Genomic DNA, 14636 nt, shown 5'->3' with positions numbered 1-14636 from the left:
AAAAGTAGAAGCAGCTCAAGTGTCCATCAACTGATGAACATGGATAAATGAAATACAGCATATCCGTCCAATATAACATTATTCAGCCATAAAGGGGAATGAACTACATGCCACACGTGGTGAACCTTGAAGACATTATGCTAAGTGAAAGAAAGCAGGCAGAATTTAATTTAAAATGTGTAAGTGATCAGAATTAGCCTTCTATGTAGAGAGGTATAAGATTTTAGTTAATCTTGCAAATAGTGTTAGAATATTCCAGAACTTGAAAGTCACTGAATATATAAATTTAAGGGAAGAAATTTTTAAGAATTCTTACTGGAAAACAAATAATTCTTAACCACTTGAGGATGTGTTGATTATTAGGCAGTCTGGATGCCTAAAGAGAAAATTGAATTTATTAAATTTATAAATGGAGTTTTGAAATGTTTAGAGTGGTTAACTAAACTAAGTTTGTAAATAGACCTAAACAGTATTCAGCCCTCTGAACATTTGTGTTAAAATTTACCAGATGTACAGAGTATTAAGATTTTTGAGTTGAATATAATAGCTTCAGGAAAAGCTAGATTTCAGTTACTACAAGTTTTTAGGGGGTTGGAGTGGTAATTAGGTGTATTTATTTCTTTTTTAAAGAAGGTACTGGGACCATGTGCATGCTAAGCTTGCACTCTACCAATTGAGCTATACCCTCCCCCTACTACAAGTTTAATAAATTGTGTATTCCCTTTTAAAACTGCAAGATAACAATACCTAGTATTTCTGTGCACTAAAAGCCATCCTTAAGTACACCAAAACCCCCAAACTGACAGGTTACCTCATACCCTGAAGTTCTTGGGGCCTTTAGGAAGTCTTCCCGTGAAAGAAACCCAGACTGAACACAGAGAGGAAAAAACTAGGGCTTTGCTGAGAGATGACCCTTCTGCCTGCAAGTCTACAATTGAAAGCATCTGAAGTTGTAAGTGGAGCCTGGCCAGGTTGGAAAAGCCAACTTCTCTGTCCTCCTAGAGTGTGAGCCACGGTGGGGAGGAGAAGGGCGGGCAAGCCGGGTCACCCCTGGGCCCTCCCAAGCTCTCCCTGCGCCCCTGCTGGACAAACCAGGAAGCTGCAGGATGCAGGAGGCAGGGCTTGGCAAATTTTTTTTTCTGTAAGAGGCCAAATAGTAACTCTTCTAGGTTTTGCAGGACATACCGTCTCCGTGGCAATTACTCAGGGTTGCCATTGTGGCGTGAAAGCAGCCATAAATTAGTGAATAAGCATGACTCTGTCCCAATAAAACTTTATTTTAAGGGAATTTATAGTACCTGGAGGAGGCGACCAACAGTGGCTGCTGTGACTAAAGTTGCTTCCGCTTTTAAGAGTTTCTTCTGTAACCTTAAGGCTTCAACTTGAGGTGATAGGAGGACATCAGCTGGTTTTTAAAATACGATCCTTTCTGCCTGTGGATGGAGGCCTCTGAGGTTGGAAGCAGGAGTTGGAGCAAAGGTCTGCCTGCAGGCATCACTCCAGGCTGTAGAGGGCCAGGTAGACCAGCAGAAAAGGGTGCAAATGGGAATATGGGGTTTCTTTCATTGCTCCCTGAAAACAGAAGGCATCCACAGCTAGATCTATGCCTTTCACAGTGATTGTCTGCTAAGCAAGCCTTGGGGCTAAGAGAATAAAACACCCTCCCCCACACCCCCCAGGTATCTCAATAGGAGAAAAGAGATACAATTTGTTCTGTAATTTCCAGGTTAGCAAGTTCAGCAAAAATAGGAATGCTTTTCAGATCCTAAATCTCACCACCAAAGCAAATGGGATCATTTTGTTTGGCTCTTCTGGGGCATTCTGAATCCCTCTGTGGCATGGAAGACTGGGTTTTTCTATACGTGTTGTCACAACATACAGCATTCTGTACACGTCAGAGGTTACTGCCTGGGCAGGAAGACGTCTAATAAGGGTGAGGCTCCATCACAGGTCATCACCTGCAGTCATTTGGTCTTTAATTATTCCAAGGTCAGGCAGGCTGCACTTTGCTTAAGAAACAAGCCATCTTATCAGAACAGCACTTTTATATCACACCTCATGTTTGTGAAAGCAATTGTCCATTATAAATATGCACCCCCAGAGTAATATTGTGGTACTGGTTAACATCACGTTATCATTTTCTGGTCCCTATTAGTGCTCAGTGAAAAGAAATAATATCTATTCTGCACTGTAGTATCTTTGGGACTGTGGCAAATTGGTTTTACGTGTATTATTTATTTCTGCCTTAATGACATATTTAGTCCCTTTCTAAGGATTTCAAAATCCTGCAAGCAGTACAATGAAAAGGGGAACAGCTGGTGCCGCTCTCTGTAGACTAACCTTTCTTTGAACAAGCTGCCAAGAATGCACTCTGAAGAATCTTAATGATGCCCGGCCACTTTATCTCCAGACCCGGTCATGGAGCCACGGTGTGGGCAAAGTTCTCTCTGACTTTGTTGAAGGTTACCAAGTTAAGCCTGTGCCATGAACTTCTGCGATGAAGACAGCAGAGCTGGAGGGCCCCTTCACAAACACATACAAGATGCATGTACTTAGTGGTGTGGTAGTAAGCGTTTAACAGCCAATCCTCTAGAAAGAAAAAGTCCTGGTTTGTTGCACTTGCAGATTTCCGTGGTGTAGATACAAAATACCGTGGCCGATTTCATGACTTGGTAGATTTGACATCCTTGTATCTGGAGTTGGAAAGAGAATGCAGACAATCAGTATTTCAATACAAATGTTTTCCTCTCGTGTGGCATGTGAATACAATGGGTGCATCTGCTCTGGTGATTAAAGGGAGGAGCTGGGGTGTAGCTGAGGAAAGTCCTGCTCCCTGTTTAACAGCATGAGCAATATCCTACAAAATTTCACAGTCCATTCAGGCTCTCTTCACATCCTCTTAATTGGAGTCCTGGGATAAATGTATCATCCAGACCATCCTTTTATCAAAGAATTAAGAACCAATATGAATCTGTCTCCAAAGACACAATTCACATAGTTCTTTGAAAAGTACAAACTATGCAATGGACACGTCGTTATGGCAAGAAACTCGTAACAAATCCACTGGGTTCAAGATAGTTAACCGGGTCATGTTCTCTTGCACCGTCCTCTAGCTTTGAAACCTACAACTGCAGTTTTTCCTGGCTTTCTGAATTTTGTTGACAATTCTCACCCTGGAGTGTCGACTGTCTTATCTATTGATCTGTCACTGTGGTTTTGAAGGAGTTGAACCACCTAGACTCCATGAGACCTGATTCCTTCTGAAGAGACAAAGAAGGTGCCTTTATTCCTAAAGCTTCTTTGACAATCTTCTACTGAGACCCTTCTTATTCAAACTGACTTACATGATTTTAGAGTTATTCTAAATAATCATATTCCTCTTTATTGGAATCCACTGCTTTTCTCACTTTCAGTTGAAATGTGTAGTCAAGGTGGTATGAGTGACAAAGCCTTTAGTAAACTATACAGTATTAAACAGCCTTTTATGGCTACTAAAAAGCCAGGCGTGGGGCAGGTGTGGGACTTGTAATCTTCTAATACAAATGATGAGGACCGTCCCCTTGTCAGGCTGTTGCTTCTGTTTTGTTTTTGTTTTACAGTATTCTGTCTAATCCGTGGAACCCCATACATTGGCAAGTGGAGGGCTGGCACAGGTGGCTCATTAAAGTGCAGTCACCAGGCTCGTTCAAGTGGTGGTTGAATGAAGGAAGCTGTGGGAAGCCAGCTTTCAGGATGCAGGTTTCCAAAGCTCCTTAGACTGATTCCCCACCCCACGGCAACCGCCCCCAAGTTTAAGAGCTGTCCATTATAATCTGCTAGTTTGTTGCAGAGGGAATATATGTGTTGCATGGAGTAGGGATCTGGGAAAGTACCGGTGGAGAAAATGTCCAGCTTCTATCTCTAGTGGTGAATGTATGGAAAAAATAAGCAAAGAGCCTCAGACAGGGGCAAGAGATACCTGCTTCAGCAGGGGCAGGACCACCCCAGGTGGTGTTCTGGAAGTGGGAGGGGGCAGGGTGTTTTCAGTTATAACAAAGACTGGTTGGTGCTGATGGCATTGCGTTCGCTAGAACCAGGGGTGGCCCCATGCATCCTAAACAATTGTCACACACCCTCTCTTTAACATCTTGCTACACATTTGTGCGGGCCAAAGACTCCTGTTAAAGACCTGAGCTTATAAAGCAAGCCTATGTAACATAAAATGCTGAGTAACCCCTTGCTCCCCAAAAGTGTTTAAAAGAAAACGAGGCCAACTCTGGCCACACGCTACTTACACGGTTTAATAACAAAAACAAAAAAATAAGCAGCTCAGCATTTTAAATAAAATAAGATTGGCAGGTTTTTAAAAAAGAAAAACCTATCATCACAGTTCAGAGACTATTTACGTGACTTCTAGAAATTTAGTCACAACAGGTTTGTAGGAACTGTAAATAAAATTTTTGAATGTGAAGTGAGGGCAAGATAGGGAAAACAGTGGGTATCATTGCAGCCCCACTAGAAGCCCTGTAAGTGGGAGAGAGTTATTTCACTATTTCTCTACTCAAGGAAACATAAAGGACATCTCCTACCCAAGGAGTGGGTCTCCTGTGCTGTGTAATGTCTCACAGGTTTAACAGCTGCTACAAACATTAGCAGCAATGAAATGGTGCCGATTTGCCTCTGTTCTATTAGGACTTTACAGTAAATGTGACGTGTGAATAACGGAACGCAGTCATGCAAATCACCCCGAGGTTGCTTGAATGGAGAAAGGGCTCTGATAACATAGCTCAAATAGGTTGGCAACTTACAGTGGCTTTGTTTTCCTATCTCTAGGGTGGACACATGGCCACCAACAGATGCCCATTCTCTGTGGCCATTCTGAAAATAGCTCAGTGACCTACAGGTTGCCAGGCAGCTGTATTCTGATGTCATTCCCCCAAGTGCCGTCCCCAGAAGCCAATGTGAAATAACCATCGCTCATGATTCCAGCCGTTTCCAGTTAGCCATGACATTTAAGCAGCTGATGATGAAGTATTCAAAAGACTTGGGTTCATTTTCCCTGGAGTTGTTTTTAAAATTTTTATCTTGATAATCAAATAACCTTTAAAAAATTATGTCCATCATTAGAAAATAGACCCTTATATCATAGGCAGTTTTTTTAACCTTAAAAATAATATCAGATGTAAGCCTATGATTTATGTTGGTCAAACTTAAACCTTTCTTTAAAATTATATACCAGCCTATAGAACAGAAAAGGCCATCGCAGATAAGTCAAATGTGACTGTGAGTCATTTTTATGGTAGTAATTGAGGGGGTAAAATGTGAATTTCAGTTTAATATAAGAAAACAAAATAAAAATATTATCCTAAAGAAAAAAGTTGAAGGCAGAGCACTAAGTCTTCATCTTCCTCTCTCTTACATGGTACTCTTTGTTTTTGAAACATGAAACTCTGGATAATGAAAAGCTATGTTCCTATGGCAAACACAGTCACTTACTGTACTTGAATAGCACTGGAATGCCCGCTTGTTTTAAAGCTGATACTATAAATGTAGAGTGGTATGGAATCACTTGAATACCAGTAGGGTGAATATGGCAGAGTTAGATACCCACTTAGGTTACGAATCTGAAAATCTCGGGTTACCCAGCCATATTTGTCAGCTTAACACCAGTAGGCTCCTTCATCTGGCGACCACCCTGTAATCAAAGCTTCCATTTCCTCCTCGTGTTTAATATTCAGCAGGAACAACTTCTGAAACATAACTACCTTCAGACATCTTTATTATCTCCCAAGTGTGCCTACGTGATAGACTGTATTTTCAGTTGCCTAGAAACCAACCTGATGCATAGCTAAAATCCTTACTGTGTTTTCCTCTCTGGTCCATATTGTGAAATAGCACCAGTTATGATATTTTGTGATTATGTAAATCTAACATTCTTTTTAAGTGAGCTGTTAATATGCTGCTAGGATGAATTCTGTGGACTTGTAAGTGAACCATTTGAAAGAATATATACTTATTGTGTTAGTAATATATACTTATTGTGTTAGTCTTTATTTCAATATTTTAATATTATTAGATTTCTTGCCACTAGTCCTCTTTTAGTCATTAGCAATACTTAAAATGCTGTCCTTTTAGATTTGAGATTATAAAATGTGACAAGGGTACAACGTCCTTCATATACCAGATTTGGATGTGACATGCTGTCCACTCTTGATGGGAGGCATAATTGGTCAAATACCAGATTGCATTGTAGGCACAGGGTTCTCCATTTTTGCACTCAGTGGCACAATCTGAAGGCTTTCTTTGTGGCAGAATCGAGGAGACTAACATCTCTGACTTTAAACATTTTAGAGCAGCCAACTCTTCCTTCTCCCTATAGATTTAAACATGTTTCCCACCTGTTGCCCCTGCCAACTCTTCTCTCCTGCTCCCTCGGTCCACTGACTGGTAGTTCCTTCCTCAGTAGGGCAGGGTTGATCCCTGGTGCTGGTCATTGCACAAACCATTTCAGATTCTCTTGGAAGTTAAGTCACTTTCAGTGCTCTAAAAAAAAAGACTTAAGAGAATGGAGTTTACATTTTCCATAAGGGAGAATCCTCTTCACAACATGATTTGTAAAATGCCTTGGCCAAAAATTGGTCTGAAGTTGTATACCCATTTTCTGACCTACCTGTGAGCTTTTTGTTACTCTTCAAAATCTGAATTAATGAGAGTCCTTTCATTCTCAAGGGCTTCTTATTTATTATTTGTTTATTTATTATAGTTGTAGTAGTAGTATTTATTATGAATTTGCAGACATCTCTAGGAGGACTTTTGGGACACACTCGAACCATGAAATGTTAGCATATTTGTGGTTCCTAAATTACTGTGAAAACTTAGTTTATTTATATCTTCTTGCTCACATAAAAAATGTACACATATATTAATACTACTTTGGTGTATCTCTGCTGTCAACAATAGTCTGGTGCTTGTGATGATAAAGGCAAAATGAAACCACATTTGGAAGTGATGTAAGATTGGGACACCTTTTTTTTTCTGGGTCAGGTATTGACCAAGGTAAGACCCTGGAATTTTCCATGGCACATGGGATTTAATGCAACTTGTTGATGACTAATGTCTTCGAACAGTGCATCTTCTGATGCTATTCACTGTATTTGATGTTATGTAAACCCTGCTGGGCTATAAATACAATGTCCTATTCTGTGTGTGTGTGTGTGTGTGTGTGTGTGTGTGTGTGTGTGTGTGTGTGTAGCTTCATGAACTTTGTGTTTTATCTTACTTTTTGAGAGAAACTCATCGATACTTCTGGAAGTCATAATAATTTGATATTTATTCACTGTCAGGAGTTGGTAACCTGGGATGCTGTTAGTATCCTAGCACAGTACTTACTAAGAATGACTTATGAACGGTTATTAATCGAACAGATTTTTAAGATTGCAAATGCTACATTCCACATACCAGTTATAAGATCTTGATTTTTCCCTCCCTAAAAATTCAAGACTGGAAGAAAAAAAAGATAGGAGACTTCATGTGTAAGTTTATATATGCATATACATACACTCGATTTCTGTCCTCTTTCCTAAAAAAAAAAAAACACTTTCCCAGGTCTCAGAAATGGATGCCAGAAATTTAAGGGAGAGAAGAAAGGGTTATTTAAATTATGTTTTTTGTTGTGTGTGTGTTTGATGGTCAAAGTAATTGAGGCTTATCTAATTCATAGTGTACATACTACAGGCTGTCACCCATTTAATAAGTTAGCAAGCTGAGGTAGTGAAAGCTACTCTGCTAGTTATTTTGATTGAATTGCAGCTTTTTGGTGTCTGTTTCGCCTTGTGCCATAGTACATATAATTCTTTCTTAGACTTCTTCAGACCTCCCATGCCGTTAAATGAATGGGTGGAATGGTGGCTTGCAAGCGGGTCATTCACCCCTAAAGAAAACACTCCCGGGTCACAACATATAACCCACATTATAACCACAGCTGTGGATGGGATTCTGGAAAGTCCTAGGCATCACAGTTCAAATAACTTCCTAAAATCCCCCATCTCATGACTCACAAAATTTCCTTATGAGAAAGGTTCAGATATAATTAATAACATATTTATCTTCCCCCTCCTCCATGAAGGTCAAAAAATATTTTGAACTTGAACCACTTGCACGTGGGAAACGCTGGATTCTGCAGGCCTGCTCGCTGGATGACACGGATGCACTGAAAGACAGCTTCTCTCAGCTGATAAATTTGTTAGAAGAAAAAGACCATGAAGCTGTAAGAATGTGAAATCTGGCGAAGAAGACGGGTTCCCCAAAGGCCTTGAACCTATCATGTTAGTTTCTCATTTTAATTTTATTTTGGTATCAAGACTGTAATGGCTTCAGTATCTATTTTCTTCCAGTTATCTCAGACTCTCATCTCTCTATTAAAGTGAACATTCTGTATATCAGGTGAATTATCATCGGCATTAACGCCAAGTACACACTACTGAGAGAGAATTTATTCTCTGTTTACCACTAATCATCTTCACCGCATGTCTCTTCCTTCTGTTGTTCTAAGCGTCTCTTCTCCACTCTGTGCTAAAATGGATGGAATTTGCAGCTCACGGAAATCAGATCCCTCACGGAGGACTCAGGGAGACTCAGAACCTAGACTCATTTACCCTGGCTTTAGGGTGATGTGTTGTTGACTGGGGCTTCCCTTAATATGTGTATCATTTTCAAGATCCCTTGAGAAGTTTATTTGATTTGATTTGGTCTTATTTTAATTTTTAGTTTTTCATATACTGGCCTTACAGATTATGGGAGAAAAAATGAGTACCAAAAACTTCAATTAATTACCTTATCAGAATGGAATATCCTGCCATAGTCAAATTGACTTTGAAGAACTTAAAGACAAGATGTCTAATGGGTTGGTTTTTTTTTTTTTTTTTAATTACATCTGAAGTCTCCCTCACTCCCCTCTCTTGAGGACAAAGACATTGTTTTCGTTTTTGAGAAGAGTTAGAGGAAATGCAGGTACAGTGTACGTATGCATCGATTACTATTTCAAGTCCTCAAATATTTTTAATGGAAGAATTACCCAACATAAAGTCAAGCTGCAACATGGTATGTTTCTAAAAATCTTTTTCTAAAAATTGTATATCTGATTGAAATAGAGAAAATAATTTTTAAAATAATAGATAAATTTTTTTTAAAATAGCCAAATGAAGTATAGTTTAGGCTGGCTAGGGTTTAAGCTGGCACGTATTTGACAGAGATAACGAAGGCAGAATCATCTGTATATTCATTCGGTAAATGCTAATGTTGCTTAATGGAGTCTCTTAATGTCTCCATCTAGTAATTAAAGCTCTATCAGTATTTCTATTATAAACCTCTATTTTCAGGGGTTTCAATGTGCCCTTAAAAATGTGCTGGGGCCGCAGCAGATAAATAATTTTAGGGCCTAGATTCAGTCTTTGAAACTAATTTTTTTGTTCATTTAACTTAAATGATAAAATTATGCAGAGATAAATGTACAGTTTTAGTAAGTTTTGGCACCTTTAGCCTTTTCTAAATCAGGAATGATCTATGGATATTGAGGTTAATGGATGAAATACTCTTTGGCACATTTTATAGATTTTTGGCCACTTAAAATACTGAGCGGCCAAGTGATAGAAAACTGCTCCCTTCACCTGAGCAATAAAAACATGTTTGTAATTTTTAGGTAGCGTAGACTGATTCCCAAATATCGCAGACTCACACTGTATTACAGGGTGATGTAATACATTATAATTCTCCAGAAGATACATGTCATTCAAATATGGCCTTTGTGGTCTGATCTTGTAGGTGGATTTTAATGAAATTACCTTTGAAACATCCAACACTTCTTTTAAGCTTTTTTTTTTAATAGGATGGATCAAAAAAGATTCATATGCAATTTTTGTCTACAGCATCCTTGAATATTTTTAACACTGTGTAATCCGTGAGCAGCACAAAACTTTTATTCCAATGACCATTGACACAATCCCTGCTTTTTATTTTGTCCCATTGTGCTCATCTTCTACGAAAAATAAATGATCATTAGGCATTGCTTTCTCTGCAAGTTCATTAAATGTAGAATGTTGTCTTTTTAAGATACCGTGGCTGAGTGCTCCTAAGCCATCTGTTAAATGACTTCCCGTTGTCTGTGTGTTCATGTGTGCACCAGTGATGGGCTTCTTCTCAGACCCATGACTGTCTGCAGTGTCTCAGCCGTCAGAATGAAAACATTATCAATCAGTACCCAACAACAGCTGTTTTTGACAAGTTTCTGTCTGACGCCTAATGCTTTACAACTGTCAATAAGGCTCCTTCTTTGTCTAGCAGTTCAGAGCTCGCCGTCTTGCTGCTTCCCTGCTGCATCCTGTCCTTGTAACCCTAGAATTTACCATGTTTTGGAAATCCACGTGGGGGGAGGGGAGAGGGCTTGGACCGGCGTTGGGGGGTGGGGGGTGGTTGTGCGTGTGCGTCGTATTCCTCCTTCTATGTACAGCGCCACAGGTGTCTTAGTTTGCATATTCAGATATTGTATAGGAAAAACAGTCTGTTATGGATTTCTTCACTTAGCTTCTTGTTATATTTATGGAAGTTACCAGTTTTTGTACCTTCTTAGCTAGAGCAGTTGCCTTTTTGTAATGGCAATTAATTTATATGACAGAACTTTGTATCTACTGTAGTTTACGATGTCAGTTGCTAACTAACTGCCATATTACCCTGTCGTTCTATTAAAAAATGCTGTATCTATACTTTGAGGTTAACAGATTCATGTGGACAATTGCCAGGCAAGAAGAGTTCGTATTGTCCATGATTTAGATTTGATTTCCACTATCTTCAAATGAAAATAAACGCTGAGTAGAATTGATGTTTTCAGACTGACTCCTTCCAACTTTAGCATTTGGGAGTCCCAGATTTCTGTTTACATTTGTGTTGCCTGTTTAAGTCTTCAAAATAAGTTCTGCTGCTCTTGGGTCAAAACAAATGATTAATTCACATTTCTTTTGAAGCCACTGTGAAAACCTTAAGAGACCAAAAAAAAAAAAAGCATCGGTGTCTTTTCCAGTCGGTTTGTCTTCAGCAGAGATTTAGTTTCATTGGAGCTATTCCGTCAGAATGCGTGAGCAGAGTTGAGATGTTAATGGCAAGTGTCATCCTTCAATCAAAGCACCATTTTATAATATTTGTTGTAAAAATAGCTTTCTAAGTGTAACTGTTTGGAGCCATGAACTGCGTCCTTCAATGAGGATTGATGCCCTCAGGAAACAGTGACTCAGGAAGAAATGCCATGGATTTACAGGTCCATCCTTAAGGATGAGAGTATTCTATAAAACAGAAAGAAAAATAAGATAGATGGACGAAGAAGAGGAAGGAAAAGGGGGAAAAGAAAAACGTAATAGAAAGTGAAAAATACAAATCCCAGCTCTTGTTTGGTCCCAGATGCAACGTTATCCTGACACATTATTTAACTACACAGAAAGCTTGCAACACCTCGCTTCTAAGCTGGGATCCAACCTGCGTTCCTAGTTTTGTTTCCAAGGTTGGCAATTAACAGTTATCAAGTTCCTAAGCACCTCAGACCTATCCAAGCAAATGTGGACAGAACAGTAAGATTTTGAAGCAAAAGGGGTTTTTTTTAATAATGTCCAGATGGAATATTCAGACTCGAGTGGAAATCTAATATTCATGCCTGGCTTTATCCTCTTTATAATTTTAGAGTGCATTTTCATTAACCTCCTGACCTAATGGTGCAAACAGAAAGGAAAAGGTATGTGGAGGCGGGAAGTGGGAGTTGCCCTTGGGGACCCCTCGTTTTCAATGCGTTTGGAAGGAGGGATAAAACTTTAGGAGAATGTAGATCTCCTGCCATGTCTTTCCCTTAACCCAGGTCCTGGGGATCTGAAGTTCATGCTGTGAAATGCATTATCACATCATGTTGGGATTTCCTGGATCCCAAGGGTTCACAACTTTTGAGTCCCCACTGAGTCAGCATGATTAAATGATTTGCATCTCGGAGTTAAATGTTTTCCAGCTCAGATGCATGAAGTGACGGATGAGCTCGGTTTGGCGCCCTACCCCACCCTCCTTGTCCTGATTTAGGAACATGAAAGGGATCCCTGTAAGACCCAGAAGACTTAGATGGGTTATCAGTTTCCCCTCCCCTTTCCCATCTTCTTTGAATGAAAAACTTTCCTTCCACCTACTGTTCCATCAGAGCTGGGACTTCTGGCTTCCCATCCTGGGGATTCATCTGTGTGTGACGACCTCTTCACAAAGTGGCTTTCTCTGAAAACCAACACCAAGAGTTTAAAAGTCACGAAGAAGAACCTCTCCAAGATGCATCGTTCTTTCCTTACGAAACAGTGAAGTAAAAAGTGCACGATTCTTCTCTCAGATTTTCTCTACTCTCCCATCTTGCATTCCGGCTCTGTTCCATGAGGCCTGCTCTAATCACTGGGTCCTGGTTTAGAAAGGCCACCAACGATGTTCTTAGGCTTTGCTGACCCACGTTTTCATCGTCTGCTCAAGTCCTCAGATTGCCAGAAGGTTCCATGGCACTCTCTATTTGAATAATCACTTTTTACAGGGAAATGGTTCAGGCTTTGTGGTGGTTCAAAGCAACTTCACTTACCGTATGTATTTTGTAAGGTGACTGGTATCCTGTTTGGAGAATAAGGAGAGGGACTCCTCGATTTCATGCCTCGCTCGGGTCAGCTTGGTTTTTGACCCAGTCTGACTCCTGGCCCCTTACTGCTCCAGTAGACATTTCCACAACTACGGACCAACTTGGGCACAGCCATCAAATCACACTTTTTAAAACAAGATCCTCTTGAGGGGAAAAAAATCTGCATACTACCAAAGAATGATGGATTCCTTTTTTTGTTCTTTCTTTTTTGTTCAAAAATCTCTGCCTCTTATTCTGAGGCTTTCAAAATACTCTACACAGATATTTCACCCTGGATCTCTTTAGCAGGCACCTTCCCACCATGGAGGTGAGTTGACAGTGTTGTCCCTAGATAGGAAAGCCTGGCTCCAAACGTATGGGGACGGGGGACAGGCTGATAAGTGAAAATCAGTCTTGAATAAGCGTCAGATTCCCAGGTCTCCCTCACTCCCTGGTTTCCTCATGGAACATGGGGGGGGGGGGGAGGTGGGCATTTCCAAAAGAGCCTAAGATCACTTACATCACAGGCAGCCCTCCCAGTAGGTGTGAAACCCAGCCTAGAATGCCACAGCCTCTGCTGACAAGTGATTCATTGAGACAAAGGCTGGAGCTCCAGCATCAAAAAGATGTCAGACAAAACACCAAACGCCTATAAATGACTGTTTTGCAAGCAGTGGAATGACTGGGAGACCTGGCCTAATGATGCCCTCCATGTCTGGACAAGCTTACAGGAGACATGGGGAGGGGAGCAGGGGCACGGGGAGCTGTTTTCCAACAGAGCCTGTGAAGACGGCTGTTTTCTAGGGGGAGAAGGGAAACCACGATCCTCACCTGAGAGGCTCGTGGGGGAATGAATGGTTTCTGGCTGGTGTGTGGATAATCTATGGCAAGGTCAATCAGAAAAATGTGTGTCCAGGGCACCTGAAGGCCAGACTGTGATGATGTGATATTAAATCATTAGACATATAAATAGAATAAATTAAAAATGAGAAGATTGGTTTGGAACGGAAACTGCTCACCGAAAGGCAGAGACAGGAATGCAAACAGTGTGTCTGGCTGTCATTCTCTGTCATCTGGAGCAAGTCAGGCCCGGTCCTGGACCTTCTCCAGTTGTTTTACAACTTTCTAGACAAGGGGTGTATCAACCCCACACTTTTATTAAGCAGCTGTGACAGAATTTGTCAGGTGATAGCTTGTCAAGACTCAGCTTACCTTTGTCTTTTTTACAGGTTTTATCGCAGTTGTAAGTTTTTATTAAGATAGTGTTAGAGTTTTAATTTATTCATGTATTCAATGTGTTTTTGTTGAACACCTAGTGTGTTCCAGGCGTTGTGTTGCATGCTTGGGATACAGCACTAAACAGGACAGTCTTGGTTGCTATCTTGGTAGGACTTCAGTTCCTGTAGCATTGGTTCCATTGGTTGATTTCTATGACTCCAGAGAATTTTTTTTTTAATTTGGGGGGCATTTTGTTCTATTAAAATTGTAATTTGAATCTCTAGATTTTTAACTATTTTTTTCCTTGGTCCTGTTTCCTGGTTTTCCACCCTCCTAACTTAAAATTACCTCTTAATTTATAGTTTCTTTTGCAACCATAAATAAAACTAGAAGTCTAACAAACACAGACACAGAAAAGGCTTTACCTCTAAATGTCTTTCTAAATAGAACTCTGTAAAACTGGCACCTTTTTTTTCTGCTATTTTACTGCTACAACAGCGAAGCATGTGTCTAGCACACAAAAGTGCTTCCAGAGTGCCAAACCAAACTCTGTCAGTCACCTACCGCCTTGGTCTCATCCTTCTGTCTGGTGATCTGATAAATGACCTATATTTGAAATGATGAATCTCCAAGAGCAAAATTCTTCTCTTGTGTATCTCAGGGGCAGTCTATTGTGTTTTATTCCATCTAACAATAAAAACTGCTGTGTTAAAAAAAAAAAAAGCCACAATTCACACACGCAGACAGAGGGAATAACCTATAAGCTGTA

The 14636-nt window shown here is 40.2% G+C and overlaps 1 protein-coding gene across 1 annotated transcript in view; it reads left to right on the top strand.

The window, feature by feature from the left end:
• ARL15 (ADP ribosylation factor like GTPase 15) overlaps positions 1-10852 on the top strand; it is a 372954-nt gene extending 362102 nt beyond the window's left edge. Inside the window, exon 5 of the mRNA XM_006185922.3 lies at positions 8105-10852. Within this exon, the coding sequence (XP_006185984.2) occupies positions 8105-8257 (153 nt within the window). The 3' untranslated portion in view covers positions 8258-10852. The remainder of the gene's footprint in view (positions 1-8104) is intronic.
• The last annotated feature ends 3784 nt before the right edge of the window (positions 10853-14636 follow it).

Source organism: Camelus ferus, chromosome 3, assembly GCF_009834535.1.
Source record: "Camelus ferus isolate YT-003-E chromosome 3, BCGSAC_Cfer_1.0, whole genome shotgun sequence".
NCBI lineage: Eukaryota > Metazoa > Chordata > Mammalia > Artiodactyla > Camelidae > Camelus > Camelus ferus.
The sequence above is the reverse complement of the archived record's forward strand: the minus strand, read 5'-3'. Positions and strand labels throughout refer to the sequence as shown.